Raw genomic sequence first — 27,368 nt, forward strand, 5'->3', positions numbered from 1 at the left:
AGGCAAACCATTCAATATCACAGTAACCCAAGTCTATGTCCTGACCAGTAATGAAGAACTATTACATGCTCAATTTTCTGTAAATAATTCAGTTGGTTGGAATAACACTGTCATAGGAACAAGATTATTTTTAAGGCCATAAGCAAACATGCATTTCTGCTTACTAGTAGAACTGGAAGCATTTTTTAAAGTTTGGACTCTTGAATATAAGCTTCCATGAACTCGCAGTGTCCCAAAACACTGACAAGTGTGGCAAATCTGTCTCCAACAATCCCAAATAGTGATTTTAGCAAGTACCCAATTACCCGCCTTGCCCTTTTAGTTAGTGTGTGTGTGTGTGTGTGTGTGTGTGTGTGTGCGCGTTCAGTCGCTCAGTTAGGTCCAACTGTTTGCCCCATGGCTCCCCATCAGGCCCCTCTGTCCATGGGATTATCCAGGCAAGAGTACTGGAGGGGATTACCATTTCCTCCTCCAGGGGATCTTCCCAACCTAGGGATTGAACCCATGTCTCCTGCATTGTAGGCAGATTCTTAGCCACTGAGCCACCTTTCTATTGTACCCTAGAAGAATGAACACAAAAATTCATAAATGCTTTATTCCACATTTTAATGCTTAAAAACTAGGTTAAAAGAGCAGCTTTACAACAGAACTTTTTACATGTCTTTATTTACACCACATCCTGGGGGGAAAAAACAAAACTATGTGTTTAATCAACCATGAATAACAAAGTTTTGCAACATGTGACTCACTTAAATCATCCAGCTGAAACTCACTAACCAGGTTTTACATTAGTAAACCAGTGGTGTGCTACAGGTAGATGAAGTCTAGAATACACTGAACTCTAGAGAGTAGATTACATACCAGCGATCAAGATTCAAGTCTTTTGGGAAAAAAAATTACTTAAGACATCCTATGTTGGCATGGACACTGAAAAGGCAAACATGCAAGACTTTCAAAAGCTTGATAAAATAATACTTTTTTCTTTCTTTCTTTCAAATTTGTGCTCACAGTTAATTTTCAGGTCTTTCCCTTTCAAAGGGATTTGGGAAACAGAAATTCAATTTTGGAAAAAAAAAATAATTCCTCCTCCCCAACATCTGTTTTCATAAATACTGTGTAGTAGTATCAGTGTTAACAGTGAAACAGTATTGTGAAGAAACAACTTATTATTCTGGGTATTCTATTTCTACACAGCAATAATTTGGGTCTAAAATGTTCCTTATTATTTGTAGCTCAGAGGACTAGCTTTGAAATAATTAATCTTAATACCAGTATAAGAAATCAACATAACTATTTCTCAGACATTTCTCTCTCTAAACAAGTAAGATTTGTAGGTTCCAAGTTTACATTAAGAGAACTATGTTACCTGGGAGTGAATGTAAATTTTTCTAATTCCCAAACAAACCCACTAATATCAATGAAGACATTTATTCTTGATATGCAGATACTAGCAACTTCTATTTCATTGTGGATCAACAACTTCAAAAATATACAGCCTCCTATTTATTTACAATGTATTTACATACAAATGAAGTATTTCCTACAATAAGCCTCAACTGCATAGATTCTTCGTTTAAAAAACACAAATTCAAGCCTGTATGCACATGGGCCCAGTTTCACAGTCCTTCCTTACAGAAAACTCTAAAGAAGGAGGTCTGAGCCCTGTGAATTTTACATGCTTTTCAAGAACTTTTCCTTTAAGATTTAGTGGTATTTTTCAGTTGTCAGCCCCCCCGTCCCCAATTTTGTATCTGAAAACCTTAGATCATTATAAAGAATTCGCTGCATTTTAGAGGAATGGTGTTCAGTTGCTAAAAGATTCTCAGATTTGCCATTCCTAAGGAAAACATTAACATCTTTAAATGATAAAATCTCAATCTTTATTTTGAAAGTGGATAGAAGTTTACCATGAACTGGAATGGAGGAATTACATTCTTAAGGTTTACATCCTAAGCCTCAAGCCAATTTACATTGAAAAACAGAGGGAAACTGATGGCTTTTGCAATAAAGGCATAAAATCAAATACCTGATCATTTCACCGATCTCCTCCGCACCCCCGACCCAACAAGATGTGCCATGCAGCACTCTGATCTGCTGAAACAGAGTGGAGCACTGACCTTTTCAGAGCAGTCTGTAGCCCCTTTCAGCAGAGAACTCCCTTTAAAGGGAGGACAGGATTGATCATCACATGATGAACCCAAACATTCTAGAGAAACTTCTGACCTAAAGTCACTATTTCCTCTAACAAAGGGTATATCTTTTAATTGCTTTCAAAAAAGGAAAAAAAAAATCTAAAACACCTCATTTTCAATTCTTCACAGCTGCCCAAACTGTAACCTTACTGTGTCTCAGGCCCCGTGCAGGCAGCCTTATTTGCAATGATGCACCTATACCAGCATTTCCGGTGGGAAGGGGGCTGCATTTCTCCCCTCCCGAAGTCCTGGTTCCCATACAGATAGGACTAATGGGGAGAAAAAGGAGAGATGAATTGGCTCAGTGTGGGTCTCTAACTTGACCTGTGCCAAGATCACTGGGAGTGATTATAAAATACAGTTTGCTGGACCTCCACCCCAAAGCTTCTGATCTTATTTGGTCTGGGCTGAGGCCTGAGTATGTGCACCCCATTGAGTTCCCACGTGATGCTGCTGCTGCTGATCTGGGGAGCCCCACTTTGAGGAACACTGGCTTAGAGGCTTGAATCCAACTCTAGAAAGAAGCTAATTCTGGGGTGACTGTCTGAGGTGTGCTCTGAAAGACCATGACACCTTATCACAGCCATTAGTCCACCCCAAGCTCTATGGCCATCACCCATGTATGTCTTTCTTAACAGGGTCTGCAAATATAAGAGGAAAAGTGGGTAGGGAGGTTTTTACCCCTCTTTGACTACTGGGCAGTTAAACTATGGCTTCCTAGCACTAAATCCATTGAAAGTGCTGTGTGCTGGCATCAGCGACTGGCATGCAAGAGAGGATACAGTGACATCATCCATGGTAGTGGGCGTGAAGGAGATAAACTCCAGGAGCAAAAGGTCCTACAGACAGAAGCAGGCAGACCAGGCCTGAGCCTCTAGAGAAAGGGGTGGCAGCGGAGAATGTCCCTGGTGATGTACGGCCCACCAGGGGACCCCTCCTCCTCCTGAACCCTCCTCCTCCTGTAAGATCTCTGGTTGCCCTGGACCTGGTCCCCTTCCTTCGCTGGGGACCCAGCTGTAGGCCATCTGGGCACTTCTAATTGGTGGCTACTCTGGTGCCACCACCCAGCAGGCAGTGTGAGGTTGGAGCGGTTGATCCAGATTCCACTAACAACACGAGGGACAGAGTCTCGGCAACTCTGAGCAAACATCTGCTAGAAACAAAATCATATTCATTGCTTAGATTCCTTAGCAATCTTGTTAATATAGTATCCTATTTCAGCTAAACTATGAGTTTAGATCATCTTTTCTAGTTGGTCTGGGGGCCTAACCATCATGTATAACTTGGGTTTCTGAAGGAAAATACATTCCAGGTTGCAAACAACCAACCAACAGTTCTGCACTATGCTCTGCCTATAAGCTGGCTCTGCACTAGCTTATAAACGGGACTGCCTATGATTAACAAGACTGAATTTCTTTCCTGTACATATGCTGCTGTCCTCACTTCCAATAAGTAACATGAAGGAAATTAGGGATTTACAGTGTGCTGTTATTACAACTAGAGAACAGTTTATACCCCAAAGCGTGAACCTAACACTGTCCACTGGTGCTGAGATCCCATCTCCCCAAGGAAAACGTGCTCCCAAAGGCTTAAGGTATAAAATTCATTAGTCTACTCACACAGCAGAAAAACGTGTATAGCTCTTGACTGTGTGATTTAAATTCTACCTAACATCTGTGGTACATGTATTTTTGGCTACGGGTTCACTACTCTGAAGAAGAAGAAGAAGAACAGTACACTTTACAGCTAATCCCACACAAATCATGAAATTAATCACTGATATCTGACAAATTACAGTAGGGTCTATTATATTCAGTCAACAATAAACTTAAATAAACATACAAAGAAGGTTTTAAAAACCTGTAGTAGTGCAGACATCAACAAGTGCCTCCTCTAAATAAGCATATTTTAAATAATAAAAAAAATCCCCTGTTCTGACACATAAAATCCAGAGACCCAAAAATATTACTACACATCCCAAGCCTCCTCTAAATGAGCATATTTTAAATAATTTTAAAAAATCCCCTGTTCTGACACATAAAATCCAAAGATCCAAAAATATCACTATACATCCCAAGAGCTAATGATAATCTTCTAAACTGACTGTATGGGCAGAAAGTGAATTTTTATAAGTTAATGAAGAAAACAGGAAGTAGCCTAATATAGCTTGCAAATGAAATTTGTATTTTTTTAATGGAGGGTCATCCACTATCTAGCTATTACATGATTGGGTGCCCCCGGACAAGCTCCAAGGGCCAGGCATCTTGTTTGGTTGAGTTTCTCTTCTGCTTATTTATGGAAGACTGCTGAGGACAGAAATGTCTGTGGGTTTCACTGGGTTAGGAATTCATACATAGGTAGGTACTCATTTCTAAATACCTGAACTCTGATCTCTGTGGATGTAATTCTGGAGCATGACATTAGAAGCTATGATGATACTAAGACAGGCAGAAATAATCTTTCCTTTTCCCCCAAGAGGGTCAGGAATGATCCTGATGCTTGCTTTCTGTATGGGATATTAGTTTGTAAAGGGGAGGGGAGAGTTCTGTGTTACTCCCTAAGTGTGGAGGCCTCAGTGCAGGAGGCACAGAGCCCAGAGTTAAGTGCCTCAAAACTCTGCCAAGAGTCTGTGGTTAGAGGCCACTTATCTCTGGATAAGAAATCTGTTCAGTGAACTGACATGTTTGTTGAATTCAACCAGGATGTAGATATAACACAAGCCCTGTTTCAAGAGACTAGCTCACAGGGTACACATGCTTCTCATTGTGTGATACAGACAATCCAAGCACAGGCGATGGCCCAGCATAGGGGGAATGTGGTACTGGGTTTCTATTCTGTCCCCAATGCCTTTTCAAGCTACCGTGCCTCAAACTTCTCTTCTTTTGCAGTCTCTCGGGAATTTCCTTCACTTGTTTTTAGGAGAGGGGTGGCTAAGAGTGTCAGCAACTCTGTCCCCCATGTGGGTCACATCAGGTAGGCAGTGACAGCTCACCCTTGACCAGGGATGAGGAGAGGGGCGGCACTGCCACCAAAGTCCCCACTTTGGGGGAGAAAGGTACATAGTGCTTTCATCACACGCTGTCCTCAAAATCACCTCTGAAGGCTCTTTCTTTTTTCAAGACTGGACGGATGGCTAGTGGAGAAGAAATAGGAATGAGGCTTATTAAAGGTACAAAAATCTTGTATTTGCCATAACCTAAATTTATAGATACAAAGTGTTAGTCGCTCAGTTGTGTTCACCTCTTTGCAACTTCATGGGCTACAGTCCACCAGACTCCTCTGTCCATGGACTTCTTCAGGCAAGAATACTGGAGTGGGTAGCCATTCCCTTCTCCAGGGGATCTTCCCAATCCAGAGATGGAATCAGGGTCTTCTGTACTGCAGGCAGACTGGGTTCCCTTGGTGGCTCAGACCGTAAAGAATCTGCCTGCAATGCAGGAGACACCAGTTCAATCCCTGGGTCGGGAAGATCCCCTGCAGAAGGGAATGGGTACTCACTCCAGTACTCTTGCCTGGAGAAGTCCATGAACAGAGGGGCCTGGCGGGCTACAGTCCATGAGGTTGCAAAGAGGCAGACACAATTGAGCAGCTAACACTTTCACTTTCATAGTATAAAACAAATATTTTAAAGACCCCCCCTAAAGTACCTAATATAAAACAGGACTTACTTTCCCTAGATCATCCTTGGTTAGATACACATGATTTTCTGTGCAAAAAGCTGATGGACATGAGTAGAAGCTGCTGGGTTTATAATTTAAGAAAATGTTTTTCCCCCTTCAACAATACAGTTGTTGGGCTGAAAGCTATCTGCATCTGAAAAATATTTCCTCATGCATTCTGGACAATCTTTTTGTAGGACTTTTGCTTCTCAATTTGTTATAAAGGTGTCATGGGTCTTCCCCAACAAAAGCTGACTCAGATTATATAGAGTAACTTTGACACAAAGAGGGAAACAAAACTTCATTTGCTAGATAACTCATATGTGTAGTTCAGTATATTTACCAAGGTAAGAATCATTCCCACCCCTTTCCGAGCTGAGAACACTCGCCAGGGAAGGTCTCTGCACAGAGTGGATGGAATGCCAGCGAGGTCATGAGCTGCTGAAGCTCGCCTGCCAGGTGATCAGAGCTGCCTCAAATATTGGGCATTCTCTGATCCAACAAGGGTATGTGCCCTGTGACTCTCATCTGATTATCCCTATGTGCTATTTTAACCAAAATAGGCAAATTATTTACGAAACCATTTTTTTCTGTAAAGCAAAATAAATATATACAATTCAAGATTCTTTTCTCTGCTAAAAAGGTACAGATATAAGCTGAACATCAGTAGGAAAATTATTTCAGAATCTGGATGTACAATAAATAAACACGATGGACGATCATGTCTTCAAAGTTCTAAGAGATGATGAAATCACAAAAAAATAGAGTTAGTAGAGTGAAAAACAATCAACTGTGAAAAGTACTGTAAAATATAATTGCATGAAATTTGGAACCAAAAAATCCACAATCTTAAAATTGATCTCCAATCCTGGAGGGGCATGAGCCATGATAGAAACAGGTCTCTCGTTTTGCTTCCAAAGTATTATTTCATTGTGTATCTTGTAAATTTCTGTTTGCTTCTGTAAACTTGCAGACGAAGTGATGAAGGGTTGCTGATGCATGGTAACTTGACTGTTTTTCTCAGCTGGTCTCAGTGGCCTTCGTCACCACTTGATGAGTAGGCCCAGTCGTAGATGACCAAGGGAATGCTTACCAGGGAAAACAACACCCCCAGACCCAAGAAAAGGGCAGCCTGGAGTAACAGAAAGGCAAGGATTATTTTCAGGGAAGCAAACATTTTCCATGTACACCTGGGAAAAAACGAAAATGATTTCCCTCTCTTTTCATGTCCCCTCATATTTGGTTGGTTACATCTATTATCGAACTGTGAGATTCTTTCTAAAGTTGCATGTACCTGATTCTCCAAGGATGGGAAACTAAGAAAAACTAGCTGTGCAGAACCATCCTCTGTATTCTGCTCTTTGACTTCATGGTCATCTTAGAGTGAATCTGCTCTACAACTGACTGGGTATTACTCTTGCTAGCTTCTTTCAGACTAAAGATGAAAACGAAAAAAAGAAAAAAGATCATCCTTCGACAACACAGGTCATGTCATCAACCAGCCTAGTTTATCACTGGCAGGTAAACATTTCTGTTTGAAAAAGTGTTAAAAGGATATCTAAAAGCAGAGTAGATTTGATCGAGTGAGACAGGAAATGGGTATACAAAATTAAGTGATTTCAAGGGTTGATGAAGGCCCAGGGGGCAGGTTATTAAATCTAAAATCTGGAGAACACAAGCTTTTAAATTGCCTGGTGCTGAGTTTCCAATGAGAACTGAAATTCAGGGAGAAGGATGAAGTGTCATGAGAGCCAGGGCGGGCTGAACTGGAGTCTGGAGAAGGAGACATTGTTATGGGAAGGGGAGGGGGCAGAGAGTGGGGTTGACAGGGTTGCATCCAGGCTCACCATCACCGGTCTGGTGTAACTCCCAGTGAGCCCCTACATAGACTGGATCTCTTGTTTAATGCTATTTGGTAGATCTTCCCAGTGGTTTTATAATGGGAGCCAGGTTAGAGAGGCCCAGAGATTCGTGATTAGTAGGTCCCCACCACTGTCAGATTGAATCTTAAGTTTACTACCAAAATTTAATCAAAAACCCTCCCCAAAAGCAAAAGTCCAGGACCAGAAGACTGGTCCTTCCTCTCTATCCTCATGAAGCCCCCACTGGTCAGATTTAGAAGGATTTGAGATTTACGGCTTTAGGGATAGTCCTGTTGGGGAAGCAGATGCTCCAGCAGCATCAACGATGCTTCCTCTAAATACACAGGGATGTTCCCCCGTGCCTACACCCCTCATTGCGGCCTGTTGACTCAGGTAACATGTGTGATTGGAGTGCTTACACTACCTGGGAGAGCGGCTGATAAGCCTTCTCCAAGGCCAAACATAATGGTGCTCCAGAAGGTACTCATGTAGCAGCTACTTCACCCCTGCTTCCCTCACTGTCTCCAAGTGCACCACCTTCAAGATGCCCTTGAACTTCACCAGACCTGGAAACAAGAATTCCAGTATAGAAAGGTAGTTTCTGAATCCAGGTCTGTTGCTCCAAAGCATTTCTGTCAAATCATAAAAAGATTCAATGCTAACTCAGCTGTTTCAATTAAGGCATTGCAGGTTCCCTGGGCTGATGGATGGAGTTACAGGACCAGGGACTATACAGAAACAGTGGACTGCAGAAAATTTTGAGTCCCTTTCCACTTCAGATCTTGCTAATGACAAGGCATCACCCTGGAGAGACAAAGGATGATAAATGTCTAATTTCTTGGCTGGCCACTCTGACACAAAAGGAGCAGAACTTGAAGATATTTTGAGGGCATGGAGAAGATCCTGATATGATATTTTAAATTTCCCAAATGGACAGACACTAGGATGGTTGCCTCCTTTTGAGGTCACTGTAAGTACTCGTTGGTGGAGATGGACTATTTACCTGACACAGTTCAGTGAAAAACAAATTAGAAAAATGAGAGTGGCTGGCATGAGACATACCCAAATTCGCTGAGTTCCCTTATCTCCATCTTGGCTTGTGATTTTTAAATAAAGAGATGAAGGAAGAATGAAAATAAGCATATTAGCAGATGTAACGCCTGGAAAATAAGAAAAATTGAGGTTACCATTGTGAAAGTTTAACTTTCTAAACAGCTATCATAGAATAAGCAGCAGGTCAGAAAGCCATACCAACGACTCCAAAAATATCTTTCATGGAGGGTATGAAGATCACCAACAAGTTCATAATAACCAGGAGTATGAAGGTCACCAAGACATGATGACATAAATTAAACTTTGTTTTCTTAGACAGTTCAAATAAAGAAGATCGAACCTGCAGAAAAAGAAAGCAAAAGGTTCTGTCATGCCTCCAGCTCGATGCCTTTTGTGTGTCTCATCAGTTATGGATGGATTGGGGTGTAGGCATTTGGACATGTTCAGTCTACACCTCGTGAGGTTATAGATGGCTTAACTGTCTGGAGAGCCAGGGGGCTGGACATAAGATGGAAAGTCCTTTTCTTTATGAGTAGGTAGTTTTCTTTTGCAGGGGGCGGGGTGGGGTGGGGTGGGGGACAGTTTCTATTTTATCTGTGACTGAGCACTCTCTTCTGGTCCTTCTATATTGCCCTGCCTTGGATGACTGGGATTCAAATAGTCCATCTACATTTCTCTGTAAGGAAGAGGGATAGATTAATCAGAATTGATTCATCTGTCAGAAGGCTACCCTAACTCACTGATCCTACTTTCTTTCCAAAGACCCTTGAGATTCTTCCCTGAAGCAGTTTCAATGATGCAGGAATTCCCCACAGCAGCCTTGCTCTGCAAGTGGCTCCTGAAGGCAGCACGGAAGAGGAGCCCTCAGCTTTTCTCAGGTTGCACTAAGGCCTTTTACTCACCGTGAAAAATAACACGGGCACGGTGAGGATGACGGCCACAATGACTGCCAGCCGTACCGTCAGGATAAGGATGTCATCCTTACTCTGATACTTGTGGAGGAGGTCGGACTGCACGCTTTCTAAAATGAGGCGGAATGTGAAAGGGCATTAAAACAAGAGAGAAGAATTATCATGGAGTGACGGGTTTTCTGAACCACAAAGGATCTGTAAACTAAAGCAGGCAAGGAAAGCAATGTTCTGGGAACTGAAGTGTCTATGCAACAATTTATAAAGTTTAGGAGCAAAATCCCCCATATGAGACATGCCCCACCTGTCCATACCTGCAGCAAAAAGGAGTCTAAGAGTAATCACCAGAAATTACACAGAGTGTAATTTACACTAAACTAAACCTAGGAGTGAGCTGAGGTTAGGAATACCATACGGTTGAAACACAAAGCCCTTCTTCATCTGGATTCTCTTCAACTTGGTGCCACTCATCCAACAATGCCCATCAGCATCAGTCTAGCTGAGTGGGTTGCAGGCCACCTGGAGCCTCTTTCAAAGACTTCTGTTATCACTCAACATCCAAGCAGAAGTGCCCATGGAACTTCACTGCTGCAAGGGAACTCATTCTTCTCTTCCAGATATGTTTTCTTCATAAAGCTTATATACCACTTTGAACTTTTTCTTAACACTGAATTTCAGAAAGTGTCATTTCAAAGACAATCAAAGCTAGAAAAGCAGTCACTTAGCAGGAAAAAGCTCACTCCTGCCCTTTTTAAAAGAATAATTGCTGTTTTTTAAATATTTATTTTTATTTATTCATTTGGCTATGTCAGGTCTTAGTTGCTGTGTGTAGAATCTTTAGTTGTGGCATGTGGGACTGAGTTCCCAGACCAGGGATCAAACCCAGGCCCTCCGCATTGGGAGCATGGAGTCTTAGCCACTGGACCACCAAGGAAGGCCCACTCCTGTCTTTTTTTAGTTGATGACTGTACAGTAGTTAGTTATAATTTGGATGTGCTCTGGAGAGGAGCTAAGCTCAAGGTCCTTCTACTCTGCCATTTTGTCTCCAACTCAAAAATCCACTCCTTTGACAAGAGATAGTTCCCTTCCCATCTCAAGGTTCATGGTGTGGAATTCCAGTTCCATTTAACAGTCTGGGCCAGAGACAGGTCTCAATTTTAGAAAAAGGATCCTGGATTATAATAAAAATCTCCTTAGTTGTAATTTCCTTGATTCAAAATTCATAACCATCTAAAAATAGCTGAGCTTTTTTCTTTGACCTAAGAGTACTGAAAGGCTTTGGTATTCTATTCTATGTGGAAAAAAAATGGATTTGCCAGAAAAAAATCATAGCTTGAACAAGGCAACAGTGAGACCAGTCAACTAATATTAGGCTCTCTCTCTCTCTTCCCCTCCCTTTACGCACCCCCAAGCCCTGCAACTCTGCAGGAAACCTGAGAACACTATCTTTATGCAGAAATTAAATGTGGTATTTATGGATTCCTCAGACAATGCTCTTCTCCATTGCTTGTGAAAACGGTAATTAGGGAATTCCCTGCAGGTCCAGTGGTTAGGAGTCAGTGCTTTCACCACCAAAGGCCTGGGTTCAACCTCTGGTTGGGGAACTAGGTCCCACAAGCTGTGAGGATTGTGGTAACGGTAATAATACAACTGTATAATCAGGGAAGCCTTTCCAGGCTGAATTAATCATCTCAAATGTGTTTAAATTTTGAGACATTTGTGTTTATGAAAAAAAGTGCCCCCAAGAAATGTTATTTAATAGAGAATGTAATGTGAAATTTATGTATTCGAATTTAAACCAGGTCCCAAATTGTAATGATAATGAAAGCTGTTAAATAAAATTGCAGGACGATTGGAATAGTAGAGGATGAAGAAGCAGTAAGGTAGACTATTCATACAGGGTCAATAAAAGTTACAAATGCAACTTTGTTCTTTTTCAGATTTCATTTAACTCTGTCATTGCTTCATATTGAAGCAAAGCTCCACCTGCTGCTGAACAATCAGGTGTTTTATTCTTAATTAACGCACAGTATCATGAGTGTAGCACTCTATTCTTTCTCACTTTCAAAATCTGTCTCTGTCTCTGTTTTCTATTAATGGAAAATGACCCAGTTCACAACAGCAATTAGGAAAGCCTTCTCTGATATAGTTCTAAACCTTCCTTAGTAAAGGTGACATGCTTATAAAATGCTTTTTTTTTTTAAGGACAGTATTAGGAGAAAAAATTATGGCATGTTGTTTCAGTAATTATTCTATTACATAGTCAGCATGAATATGTAAAGGAACCATAGCCATTTGCTTTAAGCAGAAGAAAAGATCAGTAAAATCAATGGATAGATTTGTTGCTTTTGGGGGTTATCACATTGAAATATCAGTACCTATTTTGATACTGATTTTTAGTAATTTACTTACTAATACCTATATTTAGGTACTGACAGAAGGTACTTACCATAGAAGGTCAAGTAGCCAAAAATGGCAGTCAGGAAATACATGACAAACATGGCAAAAAAGGAGATATTTGAAACCATCTGCATCTTTTTCTGTGATCGACTAAAAACAAAGAAAAAGAAATTTGAAAAATTAAAAACCATGTTATTGAATGTAAGCACAAATATTAACCCTGAAGAATGGAACTTAACTTTCTTTCTATCAGGCTTGGGCTGACTTGAGCTGCTGTAATTACCCCCAGTAATTACACCAAATATGCCAGTTTCCAATAACCTTCTTTACACTGATTGGGTATTGTGAGAGAAAGAGCCATGGAACAAACAATCCCCTGAATGTTCTTCCCCATTCTTTTGAAAGAATATTGAGTTCTCATCTGAAGGGCAGAGTGTATTTTTTTAACATTTGTTTGATACTATCTCCACACTCAGGATGCACAGGAAAAAGGCAGAATAAGTTCCAATGCTGTTTTCTTGGCTCCAGAGATCAGGCGCTGAGCTAGAATTTGACTTTTCGAGTTTTGTCATTAAAGCTGCCATTTAAGGTCTGATTTTCCCATCGAATAGCCTCAGGGAGGGTTTCCCAGGTGGCTCAGTGGGTAAAGAATTCACCTGCAGTGCAGGAGATACTGGTTCCATCCCAGGGTCGGGAAGATCCCCTGGAGGAGCGCATGGCCACCAGCTCCAGTATTCTCGTCTGGAAAAATCCCATAGACAGAGGAGCCTGGCAGACTGCAGCCCACAGGGACGCAAGGAGTCAGACAGGACTGAAGTGACTAAGCATGCACGCACTCACACAGCCTCAGGGAAGCCTGTATGTCTCCACAGCAATGGTGCCCAAGAACTCACAGCTGGGATAAGGAAAGGCTCTCTCTTTCTCTCTTAGGTTAAGTTTATCTTGGGAGTTTGCATGAACCTCTAAGTTTCTTTAGCTGCCTAAACAATGAATCTCCAAGACTTGTACTCAAGAGTAGGCCACCAAGAAGCATGGCATTTGACTGTGTCATAACAGGAAGTATGGAAAACAAGACAAACTGAGAAGTACCCACATAAGAAAACTACAAACTAAAAGCAGGACTATGAAGTTTAAAAGATGCTGAAGATACCTTAAACATAAGATCATAAAGCAGGATAATGTATGCAAAGATAGGTAGATGTAAATACTTCAAAACTTAGTCATAAATCAATTTAAAATGAAAGAGGAACAATCATGAGTGAATTCAATCCTGAATAACATCATCTTTCTTTCAAAATGGAAACAGATAACTATACTGTATATCTGTTCTGAGCTTAAGACTATGCCATGATGCCTATTTCAAGAAACAAGAAAAATGTCAAACAATCTACCCTGACACCTAAAGAAACTAGAAAAAGAAGAACAAAGTCCAAAGTCAGTATAAGAAAGGAAATAAAAGTGAGTGGAAATAAATAAAATAGAAACTAAAAATAAAAAGACAATAGCAAGGATCAATGAAACTAAGAACTGCTTCTTTGAAAAGACAAAATTGACAAACCTTTAGCCAGGCTTACCAAGAAGAAAAGACAGAAGGCCCTGATAAATAAAATCAGACACAGAAGAGACTAAGTACCAACAAACACCATCAAAATACAAGGGACCACAAGGGAGTATTATGAAAGTTATATACCAACACACTGGACAACCCAGAAGAAATGGACAAATGCTTAGAATCATACAACCTTTCAAGACTGAATCATGAAGAAGCAGAAAATATGAACAGACCCATCACTAGTACAGAGATTGAAGCAGTCAGCAAAACCCTCTGGAAAAACAGAAGTCCAGGACCAGAGGGCTTCACTGGTGAATTCTACCAAACATTCAAAGATTTGATACCTAGCCTTCTCAAACTCTTCCAGAAATTTGAAGAGGAGGGAATGGTTCATAACATATGAGGCCAACATCTTTGTGATACCAAAACCAGACAAAGACAACACAAAAAAGGAAAATTGCTGGCTAATATCTCTGATGAATATAGATGCAAAAACCCTCAACAAAATATCAGCAATGACAAACCCACAGCAAACGTCACTCTAAATGATGAAAAATGGAAGTTATCCCTCTAAAATGAGGAAGAGGACAAGGATGCCCACTCTTACCACTCTTATTCAACCTAGTAACAGATGTCCTAGCCAGAGCAATTAGGGAAGAAAAAAAATAAAAAGCATCCAAATTGGAAAGAATAAAGTAAAACTGTCACTATTTACAGGTGACAGCATTTTATATACTGAAAACCCTGAAGACTCTACCAAAAAACTATTAGAGATAATAAACAAGTATAGTAAAGTTGCAAGGTACAAAGTCATACAAAAATCTGCCATGTTTCTATATGCTAACAGTGAGATAACAGACAGAGAAATTAAGAAAACAATTCATTTACAAGGGCAACAAAAAGAATAAAATATCTAGGAATAAATTTACAAGGATGTAGCTACAGAGAATAGAGCAGTGGTTACCAGCAGGGAAGGGGTAGAGGGAGGACAAAATGGGTAAAGGAGACCCAGTGTATGGTGATGGATGGAAACTATATTTTTGTGAGCAGGACATACTGTGTATGGAAGTAGAAATATCAGGTTGTACACATGAAACCTATATAAGTCATAAACCAGTTATCTCAAAAAAAGAGACTATGACATGATAAATACTTTTATGTAGAAAGTCTGATAACAGTAGGCTAAGAAGAGAACCCAGGAGGGAATTCATAGGCAGTCCTTTCGTTTTCTTAGAAGAGCAATCAAAAACTGACCCATAATCACTGTGATAGTTTAAAATGAACAACAGTATTCTTCTGTCCAGTTTGTGGTCTTAACATTCATTTCTTCATGCCTGGTTTACCAGCCTTTTCCAACTAAACCAAAAGGCAAATCATATACAATGTATTCAGTGGTTCACAGATGAATCTAAGATTACCATTATTCATCTGCAAACTAATCACAAGTAATATAAAGCAACACAAACACTTTAACTCTCTTAAGTAACACAGAATTTGAAAAACCAAATTAATAAGAAAAAGCCCACATAATAAACACTTTTTATACATTTATGGCCAAAATATACTGCAGGTTTGTGTCTTGCTCAAGAATGACAAAGTAAATGTTGAAGTTCATGATATGAGTCCATTTATTTTGATACAGCACTTGCCTATTAATGAGGGGCTGTAAAATGATTCAGTTTGAAAAAAAAAAAAAAATCTCTTACTCTTTAAGCTCACTGTAAATTGGCAGGACCGACGGGTGGCAGACAAAAGCGAACGCAATTGTTGGTAAAGCGTACACGGTCTATTTGAGAAGAAAAAATAAACGTTATGGAAAAGCATTTTTACCATAAAAACTGTATTGCTCCAGTATTTCTGAGCTGTCTTTTTATCTGACAGCCCTTCAGAATCCTTGGATTATTTGGTTATTAGGGGAGCTTTGATATCTAAAATAGGAGCAGCTTTTCTAAGACAGCTTATCTAGCTTGAGACATTAGGCACTTGGCAGAGAGGGGTTTTACAGCCAGGCTCACCTACAGTGTATCTTACATCCCCCAGGCGTTGCGTCACCTGTGGCACTAGCTGGTTACTAGCACTTTCCTCTGTTATTTCGCTGAGTCCCCACAGTCCTGAGACAGACCAGCACTATTCTCCTGGCTCCCTCCAAGACAGGCAAGGCAACACAGCCAGAACACGCACCTTCATTTCACTGCTCTGTGCTTTATAAGGGGTGTATCAGTCAGACTTAAATATGGCATCTAAAGAGAAAATGACTTTCTTAAAAGAAAACTACTTCACTACTTTGGGGTACTTTTAAGAGTTTAAAGAGAACAGGTGAGAGATCAATCTAAATTAGTTTCTCAGAAAAAGATAATTCAATATAGTAACTTCTTATGCAAAAAGAAGCTGGTAGAGAAGAAGGGAAAAGTAACATTTCTCATGCTATAATTTTGCCCAAGTAAGGTATCAGGCACATTCTAAGAAACCCTATAAGATACACAATAGAATCATCGTTTTACAAATGGAGTTGACAATTTGCCTGAGGATTCAAATCCAAGCCTGACTGTTTCTATAGTCTACCCTTCCCCAATATGTCGTATGAATGTTCCCGAAGTGTCAGTTTGTGGTAGAGTCTATTTTAACTGTACAAGCTGGGGAAGTCTGAGGTATTCCTTTCTGTCACCACGAGACAGAAGCAGTGAGCTGTGGGATGGGGATGGGTGGGAGGGAGGCTCAAAGGTAGGGGGTATACATATAGTCAGGACTGATTCAAGTTGTTGTATGGCAGAAACCCACACAACATTGTAAAGGAATTATCCTCCTATTAAAAAATTAATTTTAAGAAAAGAAGCAGCAGTGGGCTAAGGATGTTATTAATTTGTTTTTAAAGAACTGTAAGAAATAGCAGAGCTGAGATAACTGTGCGGAAAGAGGTCTCCGCAGAGAATACTTTAGGTGGTCCTACACTAAACTGGGTAAAGGGGAGCACTGAAATACACCATTCATATATTTCTTCTAGGTCGTTACATGGACTGCGGCATTTGAAACCTGTGGTACCCTGTTCCTTTGAGAACAAATGCGTCAAAGACAGTTTAACTAAAACGAGTTTAAGAAACACAATGTCCTTTGTAAAAACACTCCTATTTTTATATCTAAAGGACAAGAAACGTACCTTTGAATTGAAGGTAACATATTTTGGCGTACACATGTCCACATTTGTTGAATTAAGACTTGTTAAATTTAGCTCTGGATCAAAACAGGCAATTTGAAATTTCTTGTAGATAACCTGGCATTAAAAAAAATAAAGGAGAAACAATCAAACTTTATCAAATAAAGCCCAATAATGCATAATTATTATGTAGCATCATACTATGGCAAAACCAGGCCAACCATTTCAACCAGCACTTACCACAATTAGGAAAAAAACCATACAGCTCAAGGAAAATCCACTAGTATAGCCAAGATAACCTAAAAAAAGTTTAAAGAATTATTATTATTATTTTATCATCAACTATTTCAATGCATTATTTCAAGCACAGTTTGGGGTTCCAATAATATCCATACATGCTAATATGAATATAAGATTTTCTATTTGATAGGACTATCTTATTTGGCAAAAAAATGGTGACTTTAAATTAAAACAATACAGTAGCATGTGCTTTGATTCCAGTTCTTCCTGACACACTAGAGAACACAGATTTCCAGAATCCAGGGGAAAAGAGCCTCCCAAATTTGGCTATAGTCTCTGCTGCTGTGTTCTAATGAATTCCTATAGCCAAATCCATTTACTCCTTGATCCATTCAATAGTTCTTGATTATGTACTTACTGTGTACATACTGAATATGCACAGAAGAGATGAAGTGATTTCTAGGGATAAACTGAGCACCCGAGGAACTTGACCTTGTTCCCCTTAGAATGCCTGGGAGATCTTGGAACACCATAAGCTCCAGAAAGGCAGAGCTAAGTGGTCTCTGGGGGCTGCACGGTTCTCACTTCTGGGGGAGAAGAGTCTTTCTCCACTAGCACTAAAAAGAGCTATATATACACAGAAAAGCTTAAATACAGACTCAGAAACCAGAAAATTAAGTAGCGGTAAGAACTTGAAATGTCTGCCTCAAATGAGCCCAGAATTATAAGGAAATGCATTTCAGAGGCATTGGACTGGATAGAGGTCTGGTTGCATTATTTTACACATGAAATTTTCATAACATCAGGGATTCTTGTCTCCAAATATAAGCACACATGCAAAAATGTCAAAACCAAGTGGATATGGCTTAGTGATCATCTACCACTTTTCACTTTTTTCTCTCCCTTCAGTGAGACTGGTTAGACTCTGATCATTTAAGACTGATTCATAGTATCAATTTTTGCCTGTTCAGTCACTCAGTCGTATCTGACTCTTTGTGACCCCATGGACTGCCAGGCTCCCCTGTCCTTCACCATCTCCTGGAACTTGCTCAGATTCATGTCCATTGAGTTGGTGATGCCATCCACCCATCTTGTCCTCTATTGTCCCCTTCTCCTCTGGGTAAAAATACAAGCCACTTTCTGTCTTGGTATTAGCTGTGAAATTCTGTCCATCTAAACAATCAGAGTGTGTTAAGACCTTCTATGAGGAGAATTCCATTTTTTGGACTTTGGGCTTTTAGACAAAGCATTTTCTGCTGCTGGCCCCAGGATCCCCTTTACACTTCCATGGCTTAGAAGAGGGACTGCTTACAAAGTCGCATACAAGCCAGTGTTTTTATCCCCTGTTAAAGTCGTGCCTCATTAATACTTACAATTTATTGTTCAATCTTTACCCTACAAGTCAAAGTAGGGAGCAAAGTTGTTTGTTTTTATTAGGTTTCTGATTCATCTGAGTGCTGTAGAGACTGTGATAAAAGCAAGATCTTACCTAAGTTCTTCAAGAGACACAGAGGGAGAATTATGCCAAAGGTAACTACCACCACCATCAGGCGGCCATCCACGTACCAGGCTCTGGAAGGCATTTAAGCAGATAGCCGTATTTTCTTAGAAAGTGACTTTTTTTCTCACAAGTAAAATTTCACAGTATTAAATTTTTTTAATTATTACTAATGTTTACCATTAATTGTAATTATTATTACAAATCAATTAATTGTTAATTAATTTTCATTAAACACTTTAGGCCAACCACTAGTCATTTACTATCATCTGTCTCTCCACGTGACTGAGGAAGAGATACTGCTTCTCCCCTGCTCTTCCCCACTGGCTAAGTGTGCCATTCCTCTGAATTATTTATATGACTTCAAAGCTGAATGCACACATTACGTTTTGTCAGATTACAACTTGTCTTTTCAATTATTTAAAGAGAAAGTTCCTTTTTTGCTTGGCTTGGTAAATATCGTCAAAAAATAAGTCACCACAGGTAGGCATTGCTTTCTCCCTAATTGCTTATATTTGACCTTGAATCCTGATGCTAGAACACTAAGAACTCTGGCTTCTACAATTCTCCCTTGAAAGAAGACAGAGAAACTAAGACTGACAAGAACTGTTCAACAAGAGGTAGTCAAAACATAATGGCGTGCCAAACGCAGAGGCAATGCCTTCCAAGGTGAGCTGGACCTTTAAGGAGGCTGGCTCATGTCAATTCTGCTCCCAAAATGCTCTGTCTCTTCTTTAAGGAAGGATTTTGGATCTTAATTTTGCATGTTCTATTTCTGTATTAAAAATACTCCATATCTGTTTTATTTCATAGAAACTAGATGTCGATTTCAAGCTCTTGAGAAGTTGCAGGACTTAGCGTCTTAGCACGGCTGATGAATCTATTTTTTAAATGCTCAGATTCAAACGGTTCTCCTTGCCTCCTTCATTTATATACCCCCAAGCAAACAAGAAACAACAAGAAAAACAAGAAACAGCAAACCAAGAAAAAACAGCCTAGGGAAAATTCTGTTTCTGCAGTCTTCATAGAACAAAAACTTGGGTTATTAGCCCACATTTCAATTAAAAACATTTCAGTTATCTTTTAAACAACAGTCTATAACTTACGAAAATTCCTCTTCCTTTCCCATTAGAAATTTTATGGCAGAAGGTAGCTCATTTTTTACTATGAAGAGGTAGCTCAGTATTGCTAGAAGAAAATGAGAACATTTTTAGAAAGAAGATACTGAGGCTCATGTTGCAAGCTATACACAAGGTGACCAGACTGTCTCTAGAGTAACCTTCAGTAGGACAGAAAGATGGCTGTAGACACTGTCCAATACCCCTGGCTGTAACTGTAATTGGTTGTAAGTGACTACTGTCTCTGCTTCACTTTCATTGCAATGAGAATGATACGGCTTGAATTGTGTTAAAATTCATGTGGCCACTCAACCACTGAGATTAGGAAAAATAGTAATAACATTCACAACTTTAATGTATAGAAAAAACAATCTTTTTACCTCCAGTGTTCTGTAGGGAGGTGGCTCCAAAGATGACGAGTTTCCCTGTGGTGCCAAAGACCTGTTCTCCCAGCTTTTCATAAACCATGCAGCCTGTTTAAAAAACATAGTTGAGAACAGAAAAAATGATGAGTTCCCTACATTAAAAATAGCCAAGATTTCACCATTCTATTGACTATTCCCCAAGTTACTGGGTCTTTATCAAAAATCATATACATAGTCTTCTTGGCTTTGCAAGGATTAAGGCATTCTCACTACAAAACAAAAATAACTTGTTGACTTAAAAATGTCAGACATGACCACCATTTTTTTTTTCAGGTTGGCTACAAGAGCATTACAAGTAAATGATTAGGTCATAAGCCTTATTTTCATTTTAATTATCTCAAAAATCTCCCTACTTTACTGGGGGGAAATTCCCATTCTAATTTTATTCTCAGGTCTGGTGTATATCATTAAAATAAAAATTTGATTTAAAAACAAAAACCCTGATGGCTGGGAAGAAAGGTTCCTTTTGAACTGATGAGGCTAACAAGGAATAATAATATTCCAACAATGCCTGTGGGTTCTAAATATAATAACATAAAAACATGTAATAACCACAACATTAGAATTTTGATCTTTATTTCAGAGATTTGACACTCACAAAAGAGAGCAGCAGATAACTCTTTCGAGAGAATAATTAGGCAATAGCAAAATTCTAAAATCTTCAACCCGCTCATCTCAACAAATGTTAAACCATTCATTAAAAAAACGGGTTTATGTTTCTGTAACAGTTCTGCTCACATTTTTCAAAAGGTTCACAGAAAGAAATTGGGTTAGACTATAATTAAACTTTTGTTTATTCTTTCATAAGACTGATGTTTAAACTAGACAATAGTTAGATCCACAGTTTATTACAAAATGTTCCAGGTAAATGGAGTCATCTATATACAGTAATGGTTGGCCAATGTGATTTTAGCTAACGTAAAAGTCAAAGTATTACAAACATAATCCAGTGTCCCAGGAATAGAAAATAAACACTTCAGGTATTACACTGCCCAGAGAACTTAAAGTCTTTTCACAGCACACTGACGCCCACATTGCTTGGGAGTCACATTTTCTCCTTGGAATATGCACAAAAGAGAATGAAAGCTCTGTTTACTTTTAAAACCTTGGAGCCTATAATATAAAAGCATGGGATCCTTGGTCTGAATTTATAAACACTTGAGGAAAAACCAAGGTCTTTAAAATGAAGTCATCTTAAACTAGAAAAGCAAGTATATTTGAGGGTTCTCTTTAAATTGCAATGTTATTTGCTTACTATTCATAACAAGTTCATTTATATGTTCCTGTATCTACTCTAAGTAAATACCACTATAGGTCTTCCAGCGACAACAGGTCAAAGTACTGTTTTTCTTTAATATACAAGTTGTTGAACAGGGATAGTATCATTTGTTCATAATGTCACTGTGAGAATTTATCACTTTGGCTTTACAAACAGCTTACCTGTTTCCTTTGAACAGATCAACAGCAGGTTGATTGAATATATAGACAGCAGTGTTACTGAAGTCAAAAGTACCCTAAAGCAAAGAAAATAAGTCTTGTGATAACTATAAAGACTCTGACCGTAAACTGTAGAAAGGCCAGGGCTGACTCATAGGTTAACACTATTCACTGATAGAATCCAAATACTGGAACCTATTAGTCACACCCTCCTTAACATCTTCAATAAAAATGTTCTACCAAGTAAAGAACTGCTCACTGGACTGTAACTCCAAGAATTCAAATCTTTTACGTAATTCTAAGCTTAAATATAAATGGCACTCTGGGATCATTTCAATTGAGGTGACTTTTAAAACAACATTGTGAAAGAAAGCTTTTGTGGTCTATGGTATACTTTCTGTGACATCTAAGTGAGGAAGTGTGAGAAGGGACGGGTGGGGGCTGGGAGAGGAAGGCATGAAGCGACCTTTAGGTCAGTGACGTGACTTTGGACACCTTGCCTGAGGTCTCCCATTCCTAGATTCCTTGCCTATAATATAAAGGCAAATGGTGTCTAGGGTTCTTTCCATCTATTTACTCTATGGCTATTTTTGAATAAATAAACCACTGAGATGATTCACTTTTTTTTTTTTTTTTTTGCTCCCAGTGTCTCTTAAAAGAACCTCCTTTAATGGATGGGAAAATTCTGACAACTGTGATGAAAAGACTTTGTTGAATGATGAACTCATGTTTTTGTTTTAGTACATCTGGCTCATGGCCGAACCTTCCTCAAGAAAAAAGCACAGTTAAAAATGATGTGGGAGATGACACAGATTTCAGAATCATTTGGTTAAAACAGACATAAAAATTGAAAATAAAGCTTATTTATTAACAAGAACAAAATTCCAGTCTTCTAGATGAAACCATTCACTTCCTGATGTTGGGAAAAATGTCCTGTAAACAACGCTTTAGTGTAATTGATTCCATGTCTGAATAATTAAGGCAATTATTTTTCTGGCAAGTTCTGTTGGGCAATGCTTGGCACCTTGTGCAGTTCTCTCTGCAAGGGCCTCTTCCCGGACTTCCCCACATCCCACACACCTGCTGAACCCCTGCTGAGGGTGTCTTCCCTTGCCCCAGGCAGAAAGACAGCTTCTTAGTTTTCCCCTATCTTGCAGCACTTTGTTTTGCCTATGTTTCAACCATGGGGAGATAAATGGGGGAGCAAAGACAGTCAAGGCCGGAGAAGATGAAGGGCTGGAGACTGGCCAGGAAATGTAAGAGTGACAGGGCTCACCAGACGTAAAACAAAATCTGGGGGAAAGATCAGAAAACCTAACCCTTTGGGTGAAGGTACAACTGACCAGCTAACAAAGGGGAATTTAGGTATGAATATAAGGAGGTGCATCTGGATATGTACTGACTCAGATCCCAGAGTAAGAGGGTGAATAAGAGGGTAAGTCCCTTATTACCTATTCTGGTTGAGGGACATGAAAAGCTGAGAGCAAGCATTTATTAAGCAATGGAGCAGTTCTGAGATAAGCAGTGGAACATGGCTTGATACGCCACAGAGTAAGACACAGGACACAACTGTGCTACGACTTCTCTTTCATCTTGTAAGATAATATTTATGTTGAGGAAGCAGACCTTGAGTTTCACTCCGAGTTCATTCACGGTGACACTGAACCCTAAATGGCAATTTCCGCATGTGCCTATGCCAGGCCACAGGGCATTTATTTCTGTGTGGCACAGAGAGCTTGGGCTTCCCAACTGGAGGCTGAGTGGGCGGAACTTGTGAGGATTAGCCACGTGCTCTTCTGGAGCGACTTTGTCCTCTGCTCAAGCGACTCTCTTGGAACTGAGCTGAGGAGAAGAGTGCGTGTTACCACTGGCCCCGAGGTATGGAGTAAAGAGTATGACCTCTCAAAATACATACCTGGCAGGAGGGATAATTACTAATGTCTACCGGTGGTGTTGGAGAAGACTCCTGAGAGTCCCTTGGACTGCAAGGAGATCCAACCAGTCCATTCTGAAGGAGATCAGCCCCGGGTGTTCTATGGAAGGACTGATGCTAAAGCTGAAACTCCAGGACTTTGGCCATCTCATGGGAAGAGTTGACTCATTGGAAAAGACCCTGATGCTGGGAGGGATTGGGGGCAGGAGGAGAAGGGGACGACAGAGGATGAGATGGCTGGATGGCATCACCGACTCGATGGACGTGAGTCTGCATGAACTCCTGGCATGCTGTGATTCATGGGGTCGCAAAGAGTCGAACACGACTTGAGTGACAGAACTGACTGACTGACCTAATGGTTAACCAAAGGCCCTCAGCGTGAAGAACTGGGTCTTCAGTAGCAAAAGAAAGATTCTAAGGAAACATCTGTTCCCCCAGCTAGGACCACGCATTGTTCTCATACCAGAAGCCGCTTTGCCTTTCCTTTGGGTGGACTTGCTTTGGAGATGGCGCACTTGTATCAGGGCTTCCCCTGGTGGCCCCAGTGGTAAAGAACCCGTCTGCAAGTGTAGGAGATGCAAGAGTCTTGGGTTCGATCCCTGGGTCGGGAAGATCCCCTGGAGAAGGAAATGGCAACCCACTCTAGTATTCTTGCCTGGAGAATCCCATGGACAGAGGAGCCTGGAGGGCTACAGTCCACAGGGTCATAAAGAGTCGACACCACTGAAGTGACTCAGCACGCACGCATGCATATCGCTTCCTTCTCTTTTCCAAGTGGGAGAAAAGGGTTGATCAGGGAAGATTTTAGCAGGAAACTCAGCTACCTTCTTCCCCACACTTAACACTGGCAAACTGAGGTCATCCCGCAGTGATGACAAGCCCCTTGCTTCCATGTCTGAGAGCCATCAGGCCACACCCCCAACCAAAGGACCCCATAGTAAGTCTGATAGCCAATCCCTGAAGACCCTTTTCTCCATGCCTTCAAACATATACACCTTCCCTTCAGAGACTGAAAGCTAATAAAGAGCAAAAAGTTTTTTCTAAGTTGTCACCAAGAGGCAACTTCTGTATATATTAAAACTCTAAGACTGCTTTAGCCTGTAACAGAATCTAGCACTAATGGGATTAAAATTTAGAAAAATTCACCTCCCTATTTAGATTCTTAGAAGAAGTGATAAGGTATCTAATTAGTTATCACAGATCCCAGAATAGTTTAAGAGGCTCCAGTGGGAGTTGACGTCTAAAAGAAAGACCAGGAAGAATGACTTGAGATACAAAAATGACTTATTTGAACATTTATTTTGAGCATAACTGTGCCCTTATTTGGGCTTCCCTGGTGGCTCAGAGAGTAAAAGCGTCTGCCTACAGTGCGGGAGACCTGGGTTCAATCCCTGGGTTGGGAAGATCCCCTGGAGAAGGAAATGGCAACCCACTCCAGTACTCTTGCCTGGAAAAATCTCATGGACGGAGAAGCCTGATATGCTACAGTCCATGGTGTCACAAAGAGTCGGACACGACATTTGTCCAAGTAAACATCTGGACATATAGCTTGGTTTCCTGGAGGAGAAACATAAGCTGGTACCCCCTGGACTAAGCAACAGAAGTGATTCATGTTTTCATCTCATCTGGGTGTCATATAAGCTTTCACGCTGCTACGTGTGTGCATGCTCAGTCGCTCAGGCGTGTTCAACTATTTGAGACCCTGTGGACTATAGTCCAAAAGGCTCTTCTGTCCGTGGAATTTTCCAGGCAAGAATACTGGCGTGGGTTGCCATTTCCTACTCCACGGAATCTTTCCGACCCAGGGATTGAACCTGTGTTCCTTTGCATCTCCCGCACTGGCAGGTGGGTTCTTTACCATTGCTCCACCTGGGAAACCTTTCACATTGCTAACCACTGACCAGAAGTTTTCATACGGCTGGGGCAAAAGCTGCTCACTGAAAAAGGCCTGTTTCAATGGGAAGCAAACCTCAGCACCAGGCAGTTGTCAAGGTATGAATAGTCCAGACTGATGTTCAGCCTTGAAGAGGAGGGGATCTAGAACATGACTGGACACAGGTCCTGGGGAAGCAGTAGAGGGGGGTCAGTCTTGCGAGGAATGCGGTCAGGAATTTTGAGAACCCTGACATCAGCGATACTTTGTAAACATGGTGCAGGGACACTCCACTAGATTTTATGTCACCTGAGAACCAAGAGGCTGGTTCAGTTCAGTTCAGTTGCTCAATCGTGTCCGACCCTTTCAGCTCAGTTCAGTTCAGTCGCTCAGTCGTCTCCGACTCTTTGCGATCCCATGAATCGCAGCACGCCAGGCCTCCCTGTCCATCACCAACTCCCAGAGTTCACTCAGACTCACGTCCATCGAGTCAGTGATGCCATCCAGCCATCTCATCCTCTGTCGTCCCCTTCTCCTCCTGCCCCCAATCCCTCCCAGCATCAAGGTCTTTTTCAATGAGTCAGCTCTTTGCATCAGGTGGCCAAAGTACTGGAGTTTCAGCTTTAGCATCAGTCCTTCCAATGAACACCCAGGACTGATCTCCTATAGGATGGACTGGTTGGACCTCCTTGCAGTCCAAGGAACTCTCAAGAGTCTTCTCCAACACCACAGTTCAAAAGCATCAATTCTTCAGTGCTCAGCTTTCTTCACAGTCCAACTCTCACATCCATACATGACCACTGGAAAAACCATAGCCTTGACTAGACGGACCTTTGTTGGCAAAGTAATGTCTCTGCTTTTTAATGTGCTATCTAGGTTGGTTATAACTTTCTTTCCAAGGAGTAAGCGTCTTTTAATTTCATGGCTGCAGTTACCATCTGCAGTGATTTTGGAGCCCCCCAAAATAAAGTCTGACACTGTTTCCACTGTTTCCCCATCTATTTCCCATGAAGTGATGGGACCAGATGCCATGATCTTAGTTTTCTGAATGTTGAGCTTTAGGCCAACTTTTTCACCCTCCTCTTTCACTTTCATCAAGAGGCTTTTAGTTCCTCTTCACTTTCTGTCATAAGGGTGGTGTCATCTGCATATTTGAGGTTATTGATATTTCTTCCGGCAATCCTGATTCCAGCTTGTGCTTCCTCCAAGCCAGCATTTCTCATGATGTATTCTGCATATAAGTTAACTAAGCAGGGTGACAATATACAGCCTTGACATACTCCTTTTCCTCTTTGGAACCACTCTGTTGTTCCATGTCCACTTTTAACTGTTGCTTCCTGACTTGTACACAGATTTCTCAAGAGGCAGGTCAGGTGGTCTGGTATTCCCATCTCTTTCAGAATTTTCCAGTTTATTTTGATCCACACAGTCAAAGGCTTTGGCATAGTCAATAAAACAGAAAGAGATGTTTTTCTGAAACCCTGGTTAGGAAACAGAATTCTAGACTCCTGGACTCAGGAGAGACCTTGAGAGACTACCCTGCCCAGCTTTTCAGCCAGGATGAGAAGCCTCTCTGCTCTGTGCCAACACAAAGGCTTATAGGTCTGCCAGGTCTCCTATCAGGAGACACAAGTACAACCCATCCTGATTCTGGAAAGTGCTGTGCACTGGAACTGAGGCTGAGCTGAAAGCAGTGCTGCTATTTTCATCCTGAGTCCTTATTTTACCCTCCGGACCTACCTGAATCTACTTGAAATCTATCCCCTCTTCCACCTCAAAGTCCATCTGACGGTGCTCATTTTAAGACGGTGCTCGTTGACTTGATCATCTCTAGTACTTTCAGCTGTTCATCCACCCTTTTTAATGGCTGTGTGCATGATGGTCTCACATTAGTTTTGGAGTGCAAAGTGCAAAGCACAATAAGATGATTAATTTGTGTTTTACACCCTGCTTCTTTTAAAGCGACCTATTTTGGTTTTCATTTTTATGGAAGCAGGTCACACTTTTCATTCTTACTGAGTTTCTGGTAGGAACTGCTGTTAGGCCAGTCTTCCTAGTTCCATCCTG

The 27,368-nt window shown here is 40.7% G+C and overlaps 1 protein-coding gene across 1 annotated transcript in view; it reads right to left on the reverse strand.

The window, feature by feature from the left end:
* Positions 1–587: 587 nt before the first annotated feature.
* The window catches only part of LOC120857923 (sodium-coupled neutral amino acid transporter 1), a 63,562-nt gene continuing 36,781 nt past the window's right edge, over positions 588–27,368 (reverse strand). Inside the window, exons 5-16 of the mRNA XM_040233819.1 lie at positions 21,499–21,572; positions 20,014–20,106; positions 19,622–19,703; positions 18,507–18,589; positions 17,018–17,076; positions 16,781–16,894; positions 15,333–15,412; positions 12,124–12,224; positions 9,669–9,787; positions 8,965–9,106; positions 8,776–8,873; positions 588–6,983 (exon numbers count right to left, since the gene is read on the reverse strand). Of these exons, the coding sequence (XP_040089753.1) occupies positions 6,882–6,983; positions 8,776–8,873; positions 8,965–9,106; positions 9,669–9,787; positions 12,124–12,224; positions 15,333–15,412; positions 16,781–16,894; positions 17,018–17,076; positions 18,507–18,589; positions 19,622–19,703; positions 20,014–20,106; positions 21,499–21,572 (1,147 nt within the window). The 3' untranslated portion in view covers positions 588–6,881. The remainder of the gene's footprint in view (positions 6,984–8,775; positions 8,874–8,964; positions 9,107–9,668; positions 9,788–12,123; positions 12,225–15,332; positions 15,413–16,780; positions 16,895–17,017; positions 17,077–18,506; positions 18,590–19,621; positions 19,704–20,013; positions 20,107–21,498; positions 21,573–27,368) is intronic.

This window comes from Oryx dammah, unplaced genomic scaffold (genome assembly GCF_014754425.2).
Source record: "Oryx dammah isolate SB20612 unplaced genomic scaffold, SCBI_Odam_1.1 HiC_scaffold_29, whole genome shotgun sequence".
NCBI classification, from domain to species: Eukaryota; Metazoa; Chordata; class Mammalia; order Artiodactyla; family Bovidae; genus Oryx; species Oryx dammah.